This window comes from Gopherus flavomarginatus, chromosome 2 (genome assembly GCF_025201925.1).
Source record: "Gopherus flavomarginatus isolate rGopFla2 chromosome 2, rGopFla2.mat.asm, whole genome shotgun sequence".
Classification (NCBI taxonomy): Eukaryota; Metazoa; Chordata; order Testudines; family Testudinidae; genus Gopherus; species Gopherus flavomarginatus.
In genome coordinates, this window is record NC_066618.1 from 94,002,410 (window position 1) to 94,019,832 (window position 17,423).

General features: G+C 41.2%; 1 protein-coding gene across 1 annotated transcript; it reads left to right on the top strand.

Moving 5' to 3' along the window:
• The first annotated feature begins 3,433 nt into the window (after positions 1 to 3,433).
• On the top strand, positions 3,434 to 6,534 carry LOC127043719 (probable G-protein coupled receptor 141). The gene is made up of 2 exons (XM_050937798.1): positions 3,434 to 3,656; positions 5,091 to 6,534. Exon 2 carries the CDS (start codon positions 5,122 to 5,124, stop codon positions 5,983 to 5,985), a length of 864 nt encoding a protein of 287 aa, XP_050793755.1. The 5' UTR covers positions 3,434 to 3,656; positions 5,091 to 5,121; the 3' UTR covers positions 5,986 to 6,534.
• The last annotated feature ends 10,889 nt before the right edge of the window (positions 6,535 to 17,423 follow it).

Genomic DNA, 17,423 nt, shown 5'->3' on the forward strand with positions numbered 1-17,423 from the left:
TATTACATTTTAGTTACTAACTTGCTAAATAACAAAATCTAGTAACTCCAGAGGTGAAAGTAAGCTGGTCCGGTCCAGTCCGGTCCGGCATACTGGCAAGAGCCAGTACGCCGTGGCAGACTGGACAGGCTTCTGTGGCGGTGATTTAAAGGGCCCAGGGCTCCAGCCACTGTGGAGAGCCCTGGGCCCTTTAAATCACCGCCGGAGCTCCAGCAGCCGGGCTCAGGCAGGGATTTAAATGGCTCAGGGCTCCTCTCACTGCAGGGAGCGACGGGCCCTTTAAATCCATGGGTTTCCATGGTGATTTAAAGGGCCCGGAACTCCGTGGCGGCTAGAGCCCTGGGCCCTTTAATTCGCCCCTGAGCCCCAGGGTTCCCAGCTGCCTCTGCAGCTGGTAGCTCTAGGGTGATTTAAAGGCACTGGGGCTCCCAGCCACAGCCGCAGGGCCTTTAAATCTTGAAAGGCTCCACCTCTTCCAGTTGAGGCCCCGCCTCTTCTGGTTGAGGCCACGCCCCCCACAGGACTCTGGTGTACCGTTAAGTCCTTTAAGTTACTTTCACCCCTGAGTAACTCACAGTAGGTCATATAATTAGACAAACAACTTAACAAGTTTCTATCCGTCTGTACTCATGCTGGCTTGTCCTACCAAACCCTGAAGGACTGACATCACACCCCAAGTCTTTCAAGTCCTTCTTGAAGGGCCCAGATTTATTAATTCAAACTAGGGCTGTCAAATGGTTTAAAAATTAATCATGATTAATCGCAAGATTAAAAAAATAATTATGATCGATCATAGTTTTAATTGCACTGTTAATAATACAATACCACTTATTTAAATATTTTGGATGTTTTCTACATTTTCCAATATACTGATTTAAACTACAGCACAAAATACAAAGTGTACAGTGCTCATTTTATATTATTATTTTTATTACAAATATTTGCACCGTAAAAGAAGATAAAAAAAAGAAACAGAATTTTTCAATTTGCTTTATCATGGAAGTGCAACTTAAAAATGTAGATTTTGTTTGTTACAAAACTGCACTCAAAAACAAAACAGTGTAAAACTTTAGAGCCTGAATGCCCACTCAGTCCTACTTCTTAGTCAGCCAATCACTAAGACAAGCAAGTTTGTTTACATTTACAAGAGATAATACTGCCTACTTCTTATTTACAGTGTCACCTGAAAGTGAGAATAGGCATTTCCATGGCACTGTTGTAGCTGGCATTTGCATGCCAGATATGCTAAACATTTGTACGACCCTTCATGCTTCACCCCCCATTCCAGAGGACGCATTTCCATGCTGATGACCGGTTCTGCTCAATAACTATCCAAAGCAGTGCAGATTGACACATGTTCATTTTCATCATCTGAGTCAGATGCCACCAATAGAAGGTTGATTTTTCTTTTTGGTGGTTTGAGTTCTGTAGTTCCAAATCAGAGTGTTGTTCTTTTAAGACTTCTGACACATCTTGTACCTCTCAGATTCTGGAAGGCACTTCAGATTCTTAAACCTTGGGTCCAGTGCTGTAATTATATTTAGAAATCTCATACTGGTACTGTGATGGCCTCAGACCAGAAGTATATAAGAGAGTGGTCCTTTGAGCACCGGGACCTGGGCGAGCAGGTCCATTTCCCTGGATAGCCAAACAAAGGCTACCCCAGGGCAATTAAGACACCTGATGCCAATTAACCAGTTAAGGTCATCAGGCTAATGGAGACAGCTAGAACCAATCAAGGTCCCACTCATACTGCTTAAAAGCTCTCTTTCCAGTTGCCTCAAAAGAACCCCAGGTGAAAGGAGCTGGAGGAGAAGGGTTGCTGAAGCCTGAGGTAAGGGTGAAGCTAGAAAAAGGGGACCACGGGGAAGTGGCCCAGGGAATCAAAGCAGCTCCAGTGGTGAAGGAGAAGCCGCCAACAGCTGCTGCCATTAGGGTCCCTGGGCTGGAACCCGGAGTAGAAGGTGGGCCTGGGTTCTCCCCCACCCCCTGCTCCACAGAGACCCCCTTGAGAGGGGAAGCAGGACTCGGTCCAGACAAGAGGCCGAACTGCACCTACTAAGCTCAAAGAAGCAACAGAGACTGTGGGGTATTCCCCCTCCCCACCTTCCATACTGGCCTGTAATGAAAGTAGCTCAGTAGGCTGTGACCTTGCCACTATCCTGAGAAAAAGGAGGTCACACTGAGGGCCTTAGCGAGCTCCTGAGGCCACTGAATCCACCCAAAAGCACGGGACCCACCAATACAGGCTCGGAGCTTTGTCACAGTACCTTCTTCGTGTTTTGTCAAATTGCAATGAAAGTGTTCTTAAATCGAACAACATATGCTGGGTAGTCATCTGAGACTGCTATAACATGAAACAGAACGCAGGTAAAACCAGGAGCAGGAGACATGCAATTCTCCAGGGAGTTCAGTCACAAATTTAACTAACACATTATTTTATTGAGCGTCATCAGCATGGAAGCATGTCCTCTGAAATGGTGGCCGCAGCATGAAGGGACATAAAAATATTTACCATATCTGGCACATAAATACCTTGCAACGCTGGCTACAAAAGTGCCATGTGAATACCTGTTTTCACTTCCAGGTGACATTGTAAATAAGTGGGCAGCACTATCTCCCATAAATGTAAACAAACTTGTTTGTCTAGCTTTGGCTGAACAAAAAGTAGGACTGAGTGGATTTTTAGGCTCTAAAGTTTTATGTTGTTTTGTTTTTGAGTGCAGTTATGTAACAAAATATCTAAGTAAGTTGTACTTTCATGATAAAGAGATTGCACTACAGGACTTGTTTGAGGTGAGTTGAAAAATACAAATTCTTTTATCTTTTATACAGTGCAAATATTTGTAATAAAAACAATATAAAATGAGCACTGTACACTTTGTATTCTGTGTTGTAATTAAAATCAATATATTTGAAAAAGTAGAAAAACATCTAAAATGTTTATAATAAATTCAAATTAGTATTCTATTGTTGTTTAACAGAACGATTAAAATGGCGATTAATCATAATTAATTTTTTAAATCAAGTTAACTTGTTTTGAATTAATTGTTTGAGTTAACTGATTAATTGACAGCCCTAATTAAAAAAAACCCCACAAAGTACCATGAAGATCACAAGTAAACCAGATTGTCAGGCCCCATAGGCATTTCCGACTCTGTACCTCTCTGTGCTCCAGGGTCACTTACAAGAGCCAAACTCCTTCCCAAAGTCTCCCCGCACTGAGCCTTCTCAGACCTTTTATAGGCTCTCTCTTTCTGACACAACTTCTCAGCTGAGTCTGATAATCAAAGAGGTTTGGCTGGTGCCACATCCCCTAGTCTTTAAAGGGACAGACTACCCTGCTACACCATCTAACTTGAAAAAGACTAGCCAAAAAGATTAGCCTAGCCTGGGCAGCTAGTAACTGTACCTCCCACAAGTTCAACAAAATGCTACTCTATGGCATTTTGGAAATGTTTAGTCCTTAGTGTGGGGTTAGGAAAGTAACACTACTAGCTCCTTCCTGTAGGTGGGTGGACAAGGCGAGAGTATGCCTACAGGAAGGCTACTAATACATGTTGCTTTCTCTTTACGGTGAGCTTGAATACAACATACCATGCAATGCATGAAACGGAGAAGGAAGAAAAGAAATCAGGATAATAACGCATTAAGAGGTAACATTGCTTCTTTGTATTTTAGTTACAAATTACAATAGATAGTGACAATATTATTCCTGAGTAATGCGATGATTTTTTGAAAGGCACTGAAATTGTAGGCATTCAATGCTATAATTATCCTGTTTGTAACAACACAAAAGTGTACCTGTACAAAGCTCCTATTGAAATATTAATCATATATACTGGAACATGATTAAGTTGAGAGAGAAAAGGCAGAGTTATTAATGTTTATTAAACATTCTTAGTCTTTTTAGTGTACTGTATATCAAAGTTGTCAGTTCTGCAAATTTGACTTGAAATTCTATCAGTTGTACATTTTTTACTATTTAAAAAAAATTTAAATGTATATTTAAAAGAAATTAAAGGAAAGTCTTTTTCTGAGTCTGGACTGTAACTTATTCAATATAGTATTGAGAGTTTATCTGTCTATTACTTTCTGCATTCCAAGAATGCTTTAACTAGGTTTTAGTAAAAGTTTGGAGTTTATTTGAAAGCATTTTAGGGGTCCGCAAATGAAAAGTTTGAAACCACTGAGATAGATATTGTATATTAGCAGGAATATGTTTAAGAACTGCTAGTTAAACTACATTATTGAAACCAAGTTCCTGAACAATAGGAAGCTGAGCCCAATCTACTATTCTAATCTGTAAACCATTGTTATAAAGTCTATTTTACTTTAAGGCTCATATTTTTAAGAGGTTGGATTTCATGCAATACATACATGTACACAATTTATATGCAGTTACTGCACTTTGCATGTGTGCAAACTGAATAACTGCTCGAGAACAGGAAATTGGGCATCCATCTACCTATTTGTGTGCATAACTGCAATAATTATAAATACACTGCATGCATACATTTATATTTAGCATGTGCAAGCGGACCTATACTAGTGACTGAAAGCTGTTATCATCTTCTGGTTCTTCAGTAGCCTAAGTGAAATTAAAATGGTGGTCCACATAATGCACACAAACATGTTTACATATTCCAACAACAGTTTTCATCTTCAGACTTAACTTACATAATAACAGGGTTTTTGCTGTTATTTTTTAAAATGATGAACAGACACTATCTTGGCTGCTTTTTTAAATGATGAACAGACACTATCTTGGCTGTTCCAACTAGTCACATATCTGGAGAGAAATAAGAAAAGAAAAAATGGATCTAAATTAATGTACAAAGGGTTTGTACTTACGCAGCCAGTATAAAAATAACATGTGTGATCTAATGAGTACTATGTATCAGGACCATGTATTTTTATACTCATAAGATTATATACTTATGTAGAGTACACCATTTTCAAACACAATCCAGGAAACATTATTTCATGAATTTGTGCCATTCTATAATTTAAAAAAACAAGATTAGCCATAGAGAAAGCACAGATTAAATGCAGATTTTAAAATGCATCTTTCATTGTTGTATTTTTAGGTAGCCTTGAAAAGAAAAGAAAACTTCTGCGATGTTTAACACAAGCTCAGTACAACAGGATTTGCCATCCAATGGAACATTACCACAAAACTTGGAGAGACTGCATTTGATTTTGATAACACTATATAGTATCAATCTGGCAGGGGGCATTGCAGGAGTAATTGTGATGGCCCGTCAACTGTTTCAAAGGAATATACGATCTATGACGACCATCATTATCATCAATCTCATGGTGGTACATTCAATTCTCTTACTCAGCCTTCCTTTCCGCCTTACCTATTACATTTCATCTGAATGGAAATTCGGGTGGTTCACCTGCAAAATGTTTAGTGCCATGATCTACGCCCACATGTACATCACCTTCATTTTCTATGTAGCTATTATTATAATACGCCTCTTGAGACTGGAATTTCAGCGGTGGTACACTAAAACCTGGATTACTGCTGTCTGGTTTGTGGGAACTTTGGTTATCTTCCCTATTTTTTTGTCATATTATGGCACCTCCAAAAACTATAACCATTCTAAATGCTTTCAGTTCCACAGAGATATTCAGGAGCAGGGTATGATGATAGCAAACTACTGCATGATTGGTATTATTGTGGCAACAGTCTCTGCGCTCTCCATAATCCAATTAGTTACAATCTTTCAATTGGCAATGAAGTATTGGCCTGACATGAACTCACATGTGGAATTCAGGGCTCAGATCAAGAGTTTTTTTTTCATCTTGGTAATACTAGTCTGCTTTATACCTCATCATGTATTCAGAATATATTACATCCAGAATTTTCCCCCAGAGGATGACCATAACCTATTCCTATACAATGAAATTTTCTTAGCTATCACAGCACTGTGCTGCTTGGATATGTTATGCTTCATAGCAGGAATAGCCCATTAAACTATAAACTACTGGTGCAGAAAACCTTGATTTTGGCTCTTCTTGGAAATAAGAAAACTACTCAAGAGTTTGCTGAGTTACAAGGAATACTGACTATTCCCTATGAGGAAAACATTATTTGGATTTCTATAATTTTCATTCTTTTGTAGCCCAAGGAGACAGAAGTTGTTGGTTCTCATTTTCTATCCTGAGGGTTGAAAAGCCATGATGAATAAGTATTCTTCTAAGCTTTGAAGTTGCCTAAGTATATTGGCTTTGCAGCAACACCAAATTTCACCAAGAATTCTCTTTGCTCATCTCTAATGACTGCTAAGTAGTCAGCCCTTCTCATTTACTCAAAAGAGTTTCTCAGTGAAAATAGCTCACTTTACCCAATAAATCTGCTCTCAGAATTAGCTCACATTGAGGATGGTATATAAACACAGAACAACCTCTAACTGGCGAAAGGTTAGGAAAAAATTTTCTCCTGGAGCACATTACTGCAGAATTGTCCATTCTGAGGGTTTTATACCTTCCCCTGAAGCACTTGATACTAAAGACCAAAACCAAAAAGTTTTTGAATTAACAAAAAAATGAGCTATGTCCAAAGAGTGGGAAAATGGCACCAGAGGATTGGGAGTGAGGTTTAAATTAAATAGGTGGGTTCAACCTCCCCTGTTCTTCTCCTGAGCACATCTATACCAACTTTTTATTTGTTGTGCCATCTTCCTCTAACTCTGCTCTTACCTTCTTCATTTAAATATGCTAATTGGTAATTTAAATACAGACAGAAAAGGTCACGCTTTTCTGACATTTGCTCAGCATCACTTCTACAGCAGGACGGCATCTACTGCTGATACTTCTGGGGTTCTGACCATACGGACTGGAGCTGTAATGCAGTCTCAAGTGGTCTGGTCTTTCAAGAGAACAGTAACCCTGCCACAAGGGAAGTATTGTATCAGCCTCCAAAAAAAAAGAAGTAAATCATCTCTCTGATGACTGTTTTTGCTTAATATTCCTAAGTTGTATTGTTGATTTCCACTGCTGGATGCTGTATTTCTCTGGTTCCCGATATAATTGAAAGTGATACTAGAATAATTTAAGTAAATGAAATTGTTTCAATCAGCTCTATGTGTGCGTGTGCGTGTGGGGATATATGTACAAACATTTGTTTCTACATAGGCTTCCTTCTTTCTCTCCCCTTACACTCCTAGCATGCTCCTTGTCAGCCCCTTGTGATCCCAGGGGTAGGACATCAGTGGTTAATAGCCTTCAGTGGTTAATAATAGCACCTTCTCCTGGGGACTTATGTCTTCTCTTCTCCCTCCTAAGAGTGCTGGAAAAAATTTTATAGTGAGGGTGCCAAGAACCATTGAACCAAACTGTAAACCCTTTATATAATGGAAACCACTTCAAGCTGGGTGTGCAGCAGCACCCCATCACCCCTAGTTCCAGCACCTATGCCCCTTCCTCTCCCTCACTTATATGTTTAAAATCAGTGACATGGTGACAAAGCATATAGTTGAGACCTGCCTCTGATGATGCCCTCTTGCGGTATGGCCTTTCATCTCAGGCCCCACTCTGTCATTTCCCCCCTTGGATCTGCCAGCTCTAGAACAGACTGTTCCCTAGCCAATTCTCTCCCAAGAGTGCCACAGCACATGCAGCAAGTCCCAGTCTTGTGCATTTTGGTTCTGCAGTTTGTTTGGTGGTCTTTGTCATCAGAATGCAATGAGGTCTATATTTGAAGGAGCCAATCAGTGGCTGTGAGATGAGTAGGTTAAGCTTCAGCTACTGAGTTCTTTTTTCCTCTGAATAGCAGCATCTGTTTGGATACTGGAAGAGGCTTTCTGCTTTTGAGAATCCCAAAGGAGTGACCTTGCCCTTAACCACCACCCCTGCCACACATCCAAAACATTCCCACCCATCCATTGGGGCCACTACTCCCTATTTTTGAAAGTTGAATGTACATCCAGAGATCCCAATGCTCCTTTCTAACTGTCTATACCAGGGGTGGGAAAACTTTTTGGTTTGAGGGCCACATCTGGGAATACAAATTGTATGGCGGGCCATGAATGCTCACAAAATTGGGGTTGGGGTGTGGGATGGGATGCGGGCTTTGGTTGGGGGTGCGGGACCTGGGATGGGGCCAGAAATGAGGAGTTCAGGGTGCAGGAAGGGGCTCCGGGCTCGGACAGGGGGATTAGGGGTGGGTGGGGGGGTGTTGAGGGCTCCCGCTGGGGGCTCGGGTTTTGGAGTGGGGCTGGGGAGGAGGAATTTGGGATGCAGGAGTGTGCTCCAGGCTGAGACACCCCTGCCCAGCCCTAGTCTATACACTTTTATTTGTTTTTTTTAAAATAGAGACAGAATGTATTAAGGAATGGTAATTGCAAGGTCCATTCTTCTTTCAGTATCTTTCCACTTGTCCATGATTTTGCCGCACTTACACTGAGTAATCCCATGTCAATAGGATTGCTCATGAGGTTAAGGGACTATCCAGTGCTTGTCAAGGTATAAGAATCTGGCCTTGAATAATCCTGTTGATTTCAGTGGGCCTACTTCACGAGTAAACTATTACTCAGTGTGTGTGTGTGGGAGGGGGAATCTGGCCCTAAATAATTCCCTTAATCCCTTAGGTTGCACATCATGCAGACAGGCTGTTTTGTGGGTGCGTGTTAACATATTTTAAAGACTATTGAAGGCACCTGTAATATTTTTGTGACTATTACGTGACCCTCCATGTGTTTGATGATTATTGTGTGGCTTGCTGAAGAATAAGTCAGTTTTAGGTAGTCTGGCACATTTGAAGTCATCTGATCAATGGTTTTAGATATCCTGATCACCATTGCGTAACTGAAAATACAGGTGTCAAGGCCTTTGACCTTTTATCTTTGTCCAAGTTGGGCACAACACCTCCAGTTTCCGCGATGGGCCCTTCAGGCAGGAAACCTTAAACAGAGAACTTTAGAACTGTTAAAAGGGCAGCCATGATGAAGACAGGAGGAGAGACAGGGTCAGTAGAGAAGGAGCCTGGAGGAGGTCCATGGGCTAAGTCAGGCCTATTTAAGTCTTGATGGAAATGCTAAACTTTAGGTAAGGTAACATACATGCATACTTTTTGTTATTTAAACTCTTTTCTCTCTAAGGGCTATGTTCTTGTTCCTCTTTTTTCCTGCTAATTCCCTTTTTGGATTTAGAGACTTTGATAGCTTTCTTCCAAAACTCATGAGCATATGCCACACTATCATGCAGATTGTGATCTGTTGATACCTGGTCCATATACTGAGATTTTGATCTCCACCTTGGTTAAGAACATAAGAATGGTCATACTGGGTCAGACCAAAGGTCCATCTAGCCCAGTATCCTGTCTGCCGACAGTGGCCAATGCCAGGTGCCTCAAAGGCAGTGAACCTAACAGGTAATGATCAAGTGATCTCTCTCCTGCCATCCATCTCCACCCTCTGACAAACAGAGGTTAGGGACACCATTCCTTACCCATCCTGGCTAATAGCTATTAATGGACTTAACCTCCATGAATTTATCTAGTTCTCTTTTAAACCCTGTTATAGTCCTAGCCTTCACAACCTCCTCAGGTAAGGAGTTCCACAGGTTGACTGTGCACTGTGTGAAGAAGAGCTTCCTTTTATTTGTTTTAAACCTGCTGCCCATTAATTTCATTTGGTTGCCCCTAGTTCTTATATTACTGGAACTAGTAAATAACATTTCCTTATCCACTTTCTCCACATCACTCATGATTTTATACACCTCTATCATATCCCCCCAGTCTCCTCTTTTCCAAGCTGAAAAGTCCTAGCCTCTTTAATCTCTCCTCATATGGGACTCGTTTCAAACCCCCTAATCATTTTAGTTGCCCTTCTCTGAACCTTTTCTAATGCCAGTATATCTTTTTTGAGATGAGGAGACCACATCTGTACGCAGTATTCAAGATGTGGGCGTACCATGGATTTAAATAAGGGTAATAAGATATTCTCTGTCTTATTCTCTATCCCTTTTTTAATGATTCTTAACATCCTGTTGCTTTTTTGACTGCCTCGGCACACTGCGTGGGCGTCTTCAGAGAACAATCCATGATGACTCCAAGATCTCTTTCCTGATTAGTTGTAGCTGAATTAGCCTCCATCATATTGTATATATAGTTGGGGTTATTTTTTGCAATGTGCATTACCTTACATTTATCCATATTAAATTTCATTTGCCATTTGTTGCCCAGTCACTTAGTTTTGTGAGATCTTTTTGAAGTTCTTCACAGTCTGCTTTGGTCTTAACTATCTTGAGCAGTTTAGTATTGTCTGCAAACTTTGCAACGTCTCTGTTTACCCCTTTCTCCAGATCATTTATGAATAAGTTGAATAGGGTTTGGTCCTAGCCAACTCTTGGGGAACACCACTAGTTACCTCTCTCCATTCTGAAAACTTACCATTTATACCTACCCTTTGTTCCTGTTTTTTAATCAGTTCTCAATCCATTAAAGGATCTTCCCTTTTATCCCATGACAACGTGAGGGACCTTGTCAAAGGCTTTCTGGAAATCTAAATACACTATGTCCACTGGATCTCCCTTGTCCACATGTTTGTTGACCCCTTCAAAGAACTCTAATAGATTAGTAAGACATGATTTCTCTTTACAGAAGCCTTTCCTTTTGCCCAACAATTCTTCTACGTGTCTGACAATTTTATTCTTTACTATTGTTTCAACTAATTTGCCCGGTACTGACGTTAGACTTACCGGTCCGTAATTGCCGGATCACCTCTAGAGCCCTTTTAAAATATTGGTGTTACATTAGCTATCTTCCAATCATTAGGTACAGAAGCTGATTTAAAGGACAGGTTACAAACCTTAGTTAATAGTTCCGCAATTTCACATTTGAGTTCTTTCAGAACTCTTGGGTGAATGCCGTTTGGTCCTGGTGACTTGTTACTGTTAAGTTTATCAATTAATTCCAAAACCTCCTCTAATGACACTTCAATCTGTGACAATTCCTCAGATTTGTCACCTACAAAGGACGGATCAGCTTTGGGAATCTCCCCAACATCCTCAGCAGTGAAGACTGAAGCAAAGAATTCATTTAGTTTCTCTGCAATCCTTATCATCATTAAGTGCTCCTTTTTCATTTCGATTGTCCAGGGGCCCCACTGGTTGTTTAGCACGCTTCTTGCTTCCGATGTACTTTAAAAACATTTTGTTATTACCTTTTTGAGTTTTTGGCTAGCTGTTCTTCAAACTCCTTTTTGGCTTTTCTTATTACATTTTTTACACTTAATTTGGCAGTGTTTATGCTCCTTTCTATTTACACCAGGATTTGACTTCCGCTTTTTAAAAGATGCCTTTTTATCTCATACTACTTCTTTTACATGGTTATTAAGCCAAGGTAGCTCTTTTTTAGTTCTTTTACTGTGTTTTTTAATTTGGGGTATACATTTAAGTTGGGCCTCTATTATGGTGTCTTTGAAAAGTGTCCATGCAGCTTGCAGGGATCGCACTCTAGTCACTGTACCTTTTAATTTTTGCATAGTTGCATAGTTCCCCTTTCTGAAGTTAAATGCCACAGTGTTGGGCTGCTGAGGAGTTCTTCCCACCACAGGAATGTTAAATGTTATTAACCAAGCAGTCCTGTTATAGTTACCTCTTGGCCAGATCCTGTCTTCCGGCCTTCAAACAATCCCCCCAACCTCTCCAAGCTCATCATCAGAAGCAAGCTCCCCACAGACAAGGACATGCCAACTCAAAGCAACACCAAACCCTCCCAGAACAGATGCAAAACCTGCAGACATATCTCCACTGCTACAATGATAAACACCCCCTACAATACACATTTCAAGATCCAGGAGTCTTACACACGCTTATCACAACATGCCCCAGTAGCAACTACGTGGGTGAAACCAGACAATCATTGTGCTCTTGGATGAACTTACACAGGAAAATAATAACAGACCAAAACACTACATCACCTCTGAGTGAACATTTTCACAAAGCAATCACTCTATATTTGGCCTATCAGATCTCATCATCAAAGGAAACATTCAAAAGACGAGCCTGAGAGCTTACATTCTTAACTTTGCTAAATATTAAAAATGATAGACTGAACAGAGACCCTAAATTTATGGCTTATCACACCAATTTATAACCCTTAAACCCCCCACTCCAGGTGCTCCTCCATTCCCCCCCCCCGCATCCTTTCCTCCCTAATGACTGGAGAGATGTTAATAGGCCACCTGACGTTGAATGGTCCCTTGATATGTGTGTTAACTACTTATGCTTATGTTCCACCTTGTATTTATCTGTGACACAGAGGTCATATCTACATAGAATCATAGATTATTAAGGTTGGAAGGGACCTCAGGAGATCATCTAGTCCAACCCCCTGCTCAAAGCAGGACCAATCCCCAAATGGCCCACATGTACAGCACTGCTGGAGAGCAGCTGTATGGATGCAGCAATGTGGCTGCAGCGCATCTGGTGAAAACACTCTATGGAGAAGCTTTCCCACTAACATAGCGCTGTGCACATGAGCGCTTATGTCAGTGTTACTTACATCGCTCAGGCAGTAGAATATTCACACCTCAGAGCAACATAAATTATGCCGATATAGGCTGTAGTGTAGACATAGCCTGAGTTAGTTTCCCAGATATGAAGAGCTCTGTGTAAGCTCGAAAGCTTGTCCCTCACCAACAGAATTTGGTCCAATAAAATATATTACCTCATCCACTTTGTCATTCTCATCATCTATATTTATATGGCAGTGTGCATACTGATCTTCTTTCTTGTGGCTGGCCAATTCTCTGTTCTGTACATTAAGGTAAAGCGTATGCAACTGTAATTTGACCTTAATTTAATGGCATTCTTTTGCCATAGAGACCTGGGGTCAGCTCCCATCATTTATATTATGCAGCTTTAGTACAATGCCAGGCATCACTTAGGCAGACACCATCAGCAGCAATCATTCATCATAGGTATTTAAATTTCTTCACTCTTCTAAGATCTCTGCTTGTGATATCCTATATAGTAAGTCCTGTTCCCTTAGTTCTGAAGGATAGATAATGCAAAATGGCACTTAATATAAAATGATAACATAGGTCACTGTTAAGTAGAATTAATTATAATTAGCTTGGCTATTTCTAGGCAAAGTAAAGTTGTTTTTAAGGCTCAAAGGGGTTACTTTTCTATCAGTTAAAACCACAAAGTAGGTTAAGCATAATGAAACCGTTATAACAGGAAGACATGCAACCACTGAAAGAAATTGTATCTGAGACAAGTGAAACACTGACTGACACACACAAGTGCAGCAGGCATTTAGGTGTAGGTTATAAAAGGGGGATTTGCAAAAAAAGTTTTAGCTCAGAAGGCCTATTGGACAGCCAAGACCACAGGACACCTGGATAACATGGTGGTTCCTTCTGGCTCTGCTCTAAGCAACAGGCCAGGAAGCATGACTGCAGTAAGGGTTTGTAGTTACATTAAATTCAGCATATGGGCTATATTTCCTTTAATAAAAACCCAAGTAGCCTTTGGGAAATAAAGATGCTTTCACTAAATTGTCAACTCATAGCCTTATTATGAAGAACTAGTCCAACTGATATGGTAAGCCAGGCTGGAGAATAAGGCAGAGGGTACTCTTTAGGAATATATCTTGATTGAGCAGATTATTCGAATCACGACCAAATATCTCACCACCCCTTGGTTTAGGACCAAGGTACTAATAATTCTTGGCATTCGGGTAGAAAACTATGTAGCAGGCCACAGCAGAGGACTGTTGAAGGCTATGGAAATATGTGGAATGGGAGATTTCTGGTTAGTGGAAATCCAAGTCCTGGATCTGGACTTCATTTACAAGAAAGGAATTAAGGCAGATAAAACTAAGACAGCTCTAATAGAAGGACTGTATTTAAAGAGGACATCCTTGAAGGATAAGGTGTCATCCCTAAAAGTTGAATGTAAGAAACAAAAATCAAGTAAAGGACCTGTCTATATTGTGGCAGAAACAGGTGGAAGAGATGAGAACAGAACCAGAACAATTAATACCACAATTGGGCTTAGCTTCCGAGTTGGTTAAAATCCTCTCAGAAGAAAATATTTGAAACTGAAGTATTGTAATAAGGATGAAATGTATACTGAGTTACAGCGAGTGTGTTGTGAAATGAAAGGTGCATTTGTACAAACGTTGAAAATCCTAAGAAATCTGGATGGATTAGAAATGATACTGAACAGGCAGTAAATGTATGAATGACAAATTTGGTGGGAAGTGTAGAACAAGGAGTAGAAACATGGAATGATCCAAATATAAAGACTTGGCAGTATCCATGGCCACTGTTTCCTGTAGAGCCTATAGTGACTAAAACTCTACAGACACCTGATCCAAATAATCAACAAACTAGAGTCACTACAAACATTTCTTTGAGTTCCACTGAATTGACTAGTGTAGCCAGAGATGTAGTCCCCTTCCACGATTTGGTAGACCAGAGAAGGTAGGTGCTGAAGGAGGTAGATCAGGCTGTGATGCTGAATGGTCTTACTGGGGAAGATGTAGCAAAACTGTTACAATGAACTTCAGGAATAGGGGGAAGGTTGCCAGATGGCACTTGAGATGGAACCCATGAGTGGGGACAGACTTGACCCTTTCTCTTGACCGCGGCACTGGGAAGTGATAGTGGCATGAAGTTGTTAGCACAAACAATACAGGAGGCAAATGAGACCCCTGGGAAAATTGAGGAAAGATTTTGGTTTGTGTATTGGACGGTTGTACAAGGTGCAGATAGGGACAAAGTGGAGTATAAAAATTATTATTTGGACAGTTTACATCCCAACATTAGAGAAAGTGTGAAATTGGTCAGCTGTCCAGAAACACCCATAAGGGATATTCTAGTGAAGGCAGATTTAGTGCACATTAGCCCTAAAGTAAATTCTATCTGGTGAGTGTCACCCAGGGGGGAAAAAAAGTGAGTTCAGGTGAGGAAACAAGGCATAATACATGAGAATGTGTATCAAGTACAGAAGAAAGGTGGTCCGGAATGCCAGCCCCTATATATCCAATAGTAGAAAGGATGAAGGAATCAGTCTGGCAGGCAAGGATGGACTAATAAGCCATGTGACCAGGTGCCTGGGATGGGCCACACTGAGAATGCCACTCAGGGTAGACTGCAAGAAATAGGGGAGACAATCCCCAAAGCTGGTGGTTTACTCTATAATTAGATTAATCAGACCAGAAACTAAAGAGCTTCTGCAATACAACACTGATTAACCAGAAGCCAAACACAGTCCCCTTTTAGGGATTCCAGCCCTTGGCTACAATCCAGGCAATCCAATCTAACATAGTAAGCGGTTACTGAAAACCCATTTCACCATATGTGAGGTTCTTTCTAATCCCAAAGGATCAGACATGCATCCCTAGATCAATATGAATCTTTTCCATTGACACCTTACATGATACACTTTGTACAAGATTTATGATAATTATATAATAGTGGTAATATCAATTACATAAATGGTCATCTTTAATGATATAACATCATGGGCTGGATGCCAACAAAAAGTGGGAAATCAAAATAATGATTGTGGACACAGTCTCAGCAGGATAGATCCTTACTGACTTAGGGACCTGGATAGGTAACCAGGGATGCCTTCCTATGAAATGCAATGTTAACTTAGGCAATTAGAAGAGGAAAACAACAGAATCAAGGGAAGAAATGAGGCCATGGCATCAGCAACAGATGGAGCAACAGGGGAGAGTAAAGCCTCCTGTTAGGGAGACGAAGCCCCCAGGCCTGGGCAGGAGGCATGGGGGCTTGGTCTCTGACTTTTAGAGGATGCCCATGTATTATCTGTAAGATAGGGGGTACTCAAGAGGAAGAGGTGTTGCTGGACACTGAGGCATCCAGCTCCATTAGGGAGGAAGGTAAAGTTCATCCTACTGAATCAGAGCAAAAATGAACAGAAGTCAGCAGGGTAATAGGTAAGGGGACAGTAGTTCCAGTGACCAAACTACTACCTGTTCAAACTGAGAGATGGATGGTGAATCAGGAATTTGCTGTCTTACCAAGAAAAGGTGTATCCTTGGAATTGACTGGGTGAGTTAAAATGGGATAACTATGGATCTGGCTAATTTGAAGTTATGGGCCCATCGCAGGGGTGGGGTGGGGGCGTCCACTCAGATTCCCATGGATCAGACCATATTTACTATAAAAGGAAAACAAATCATTCTTGGAAAAACCTGGACTTAGACCTGGATGTCAGGGAGGTGTGTGTTGAATATGCAATGGCGCTTGCCACCAGTAAACATGACTGTGGGAGGTTAGATACTAAGATTTTAGTAGTGGGACCAGACCCACAACCACAAGTACAATACATATATCCTTGAGAGGCAACAGAGTTATAGAAGTAATAGAAGTAATCAAAAGAGACAACAAAAGTAATCAAAAAAGTATGTACATCCTTGAGAGGAAACAGAAGCAGTCAAAAGTTTGGAGGAACAGGGAGTAATTTGGGAGTGCTACTCCACTGGTTCAACCGGGATCTACAACCCGTTGGATGTCCGCAAGCAGGTTTCAGGGGGTCTGCCAAAATAAAATGAGTGTCAGCCAGGTGGGGCTGAAGACTGAGCCAGAGCCCCAGTGTGTGAGGATGAAGCTTCAGGCCCAAGTGGCAGGGCTTGGGCTTCAGTCCCAGATGGTGGGGTTTGGGAAGAGAGCACCACCTCTATCCTTGACTCACCTTGTCTGGGTTGTGGGGTGGGTTGCAACCAAAAATTGCAGCATCACTGTAGAAGAGAGATCTCCTCCAGTCATCAGAAGAGGTTGCCTCACAATCATTGACTCCCTGAGCAGGCAGCAGCTAACTAAGGAGACACACCACCACTCTGCTCTACTACATCAGCACTTCAGGGAGTAGGGCCAAATGGAAGGCAGAAATCTTGGGTAGGACGTGACTCCAATGGCCCAACACGTCGCCTCTGGTTGGGGTCCACAGGTATGTCTATTTAAGTTTAGGGGTCCCGGGGTCAAAAAAGGTTGTGTGCTACTCCAGGAATAATTCTCCAATTTGACTGGTTAAAAAGCCAAATGGATCCTGCAGATTAACTCTTGATTATTGGGCACTGAATAAATGTACATCTGCAGTAGCCCTGGTGGTTACATGGTACCAGAAAGTCATAGCTGCTGTGAGTTAGGAGGCCAAATGGTTTTCTGTGTTGGACTTTAATAATGGCTTTTGGTCACTTCTGTTGTCAGAAGAAAGTCAGTATAAATTGCCTTTTGAGGGTAAGCAACTGTACCTGCTCACCACCAGAACACCACAACAGTCCAACTATTTTTTATGCCCATGTGAAACAAGAGTTGGATGGGTGTAAAAGCAGGAATCAAGTCATACAACATGTAGATGATGTTAATTTATACAGAGGCTAGAGAAGAACATTAAAAGGCCATGGCACTAGTATTGAAGATGTGTAG

Excerpts from the sequence above, each read along its gene's own strand:
- LOC127043719 (XM_050937798.1), top strand. The coding sequence starts at position 5,122 with ATGTTTAACACAAGCTCAGTACAACAGGATTTGCCATCCAATGGAACA.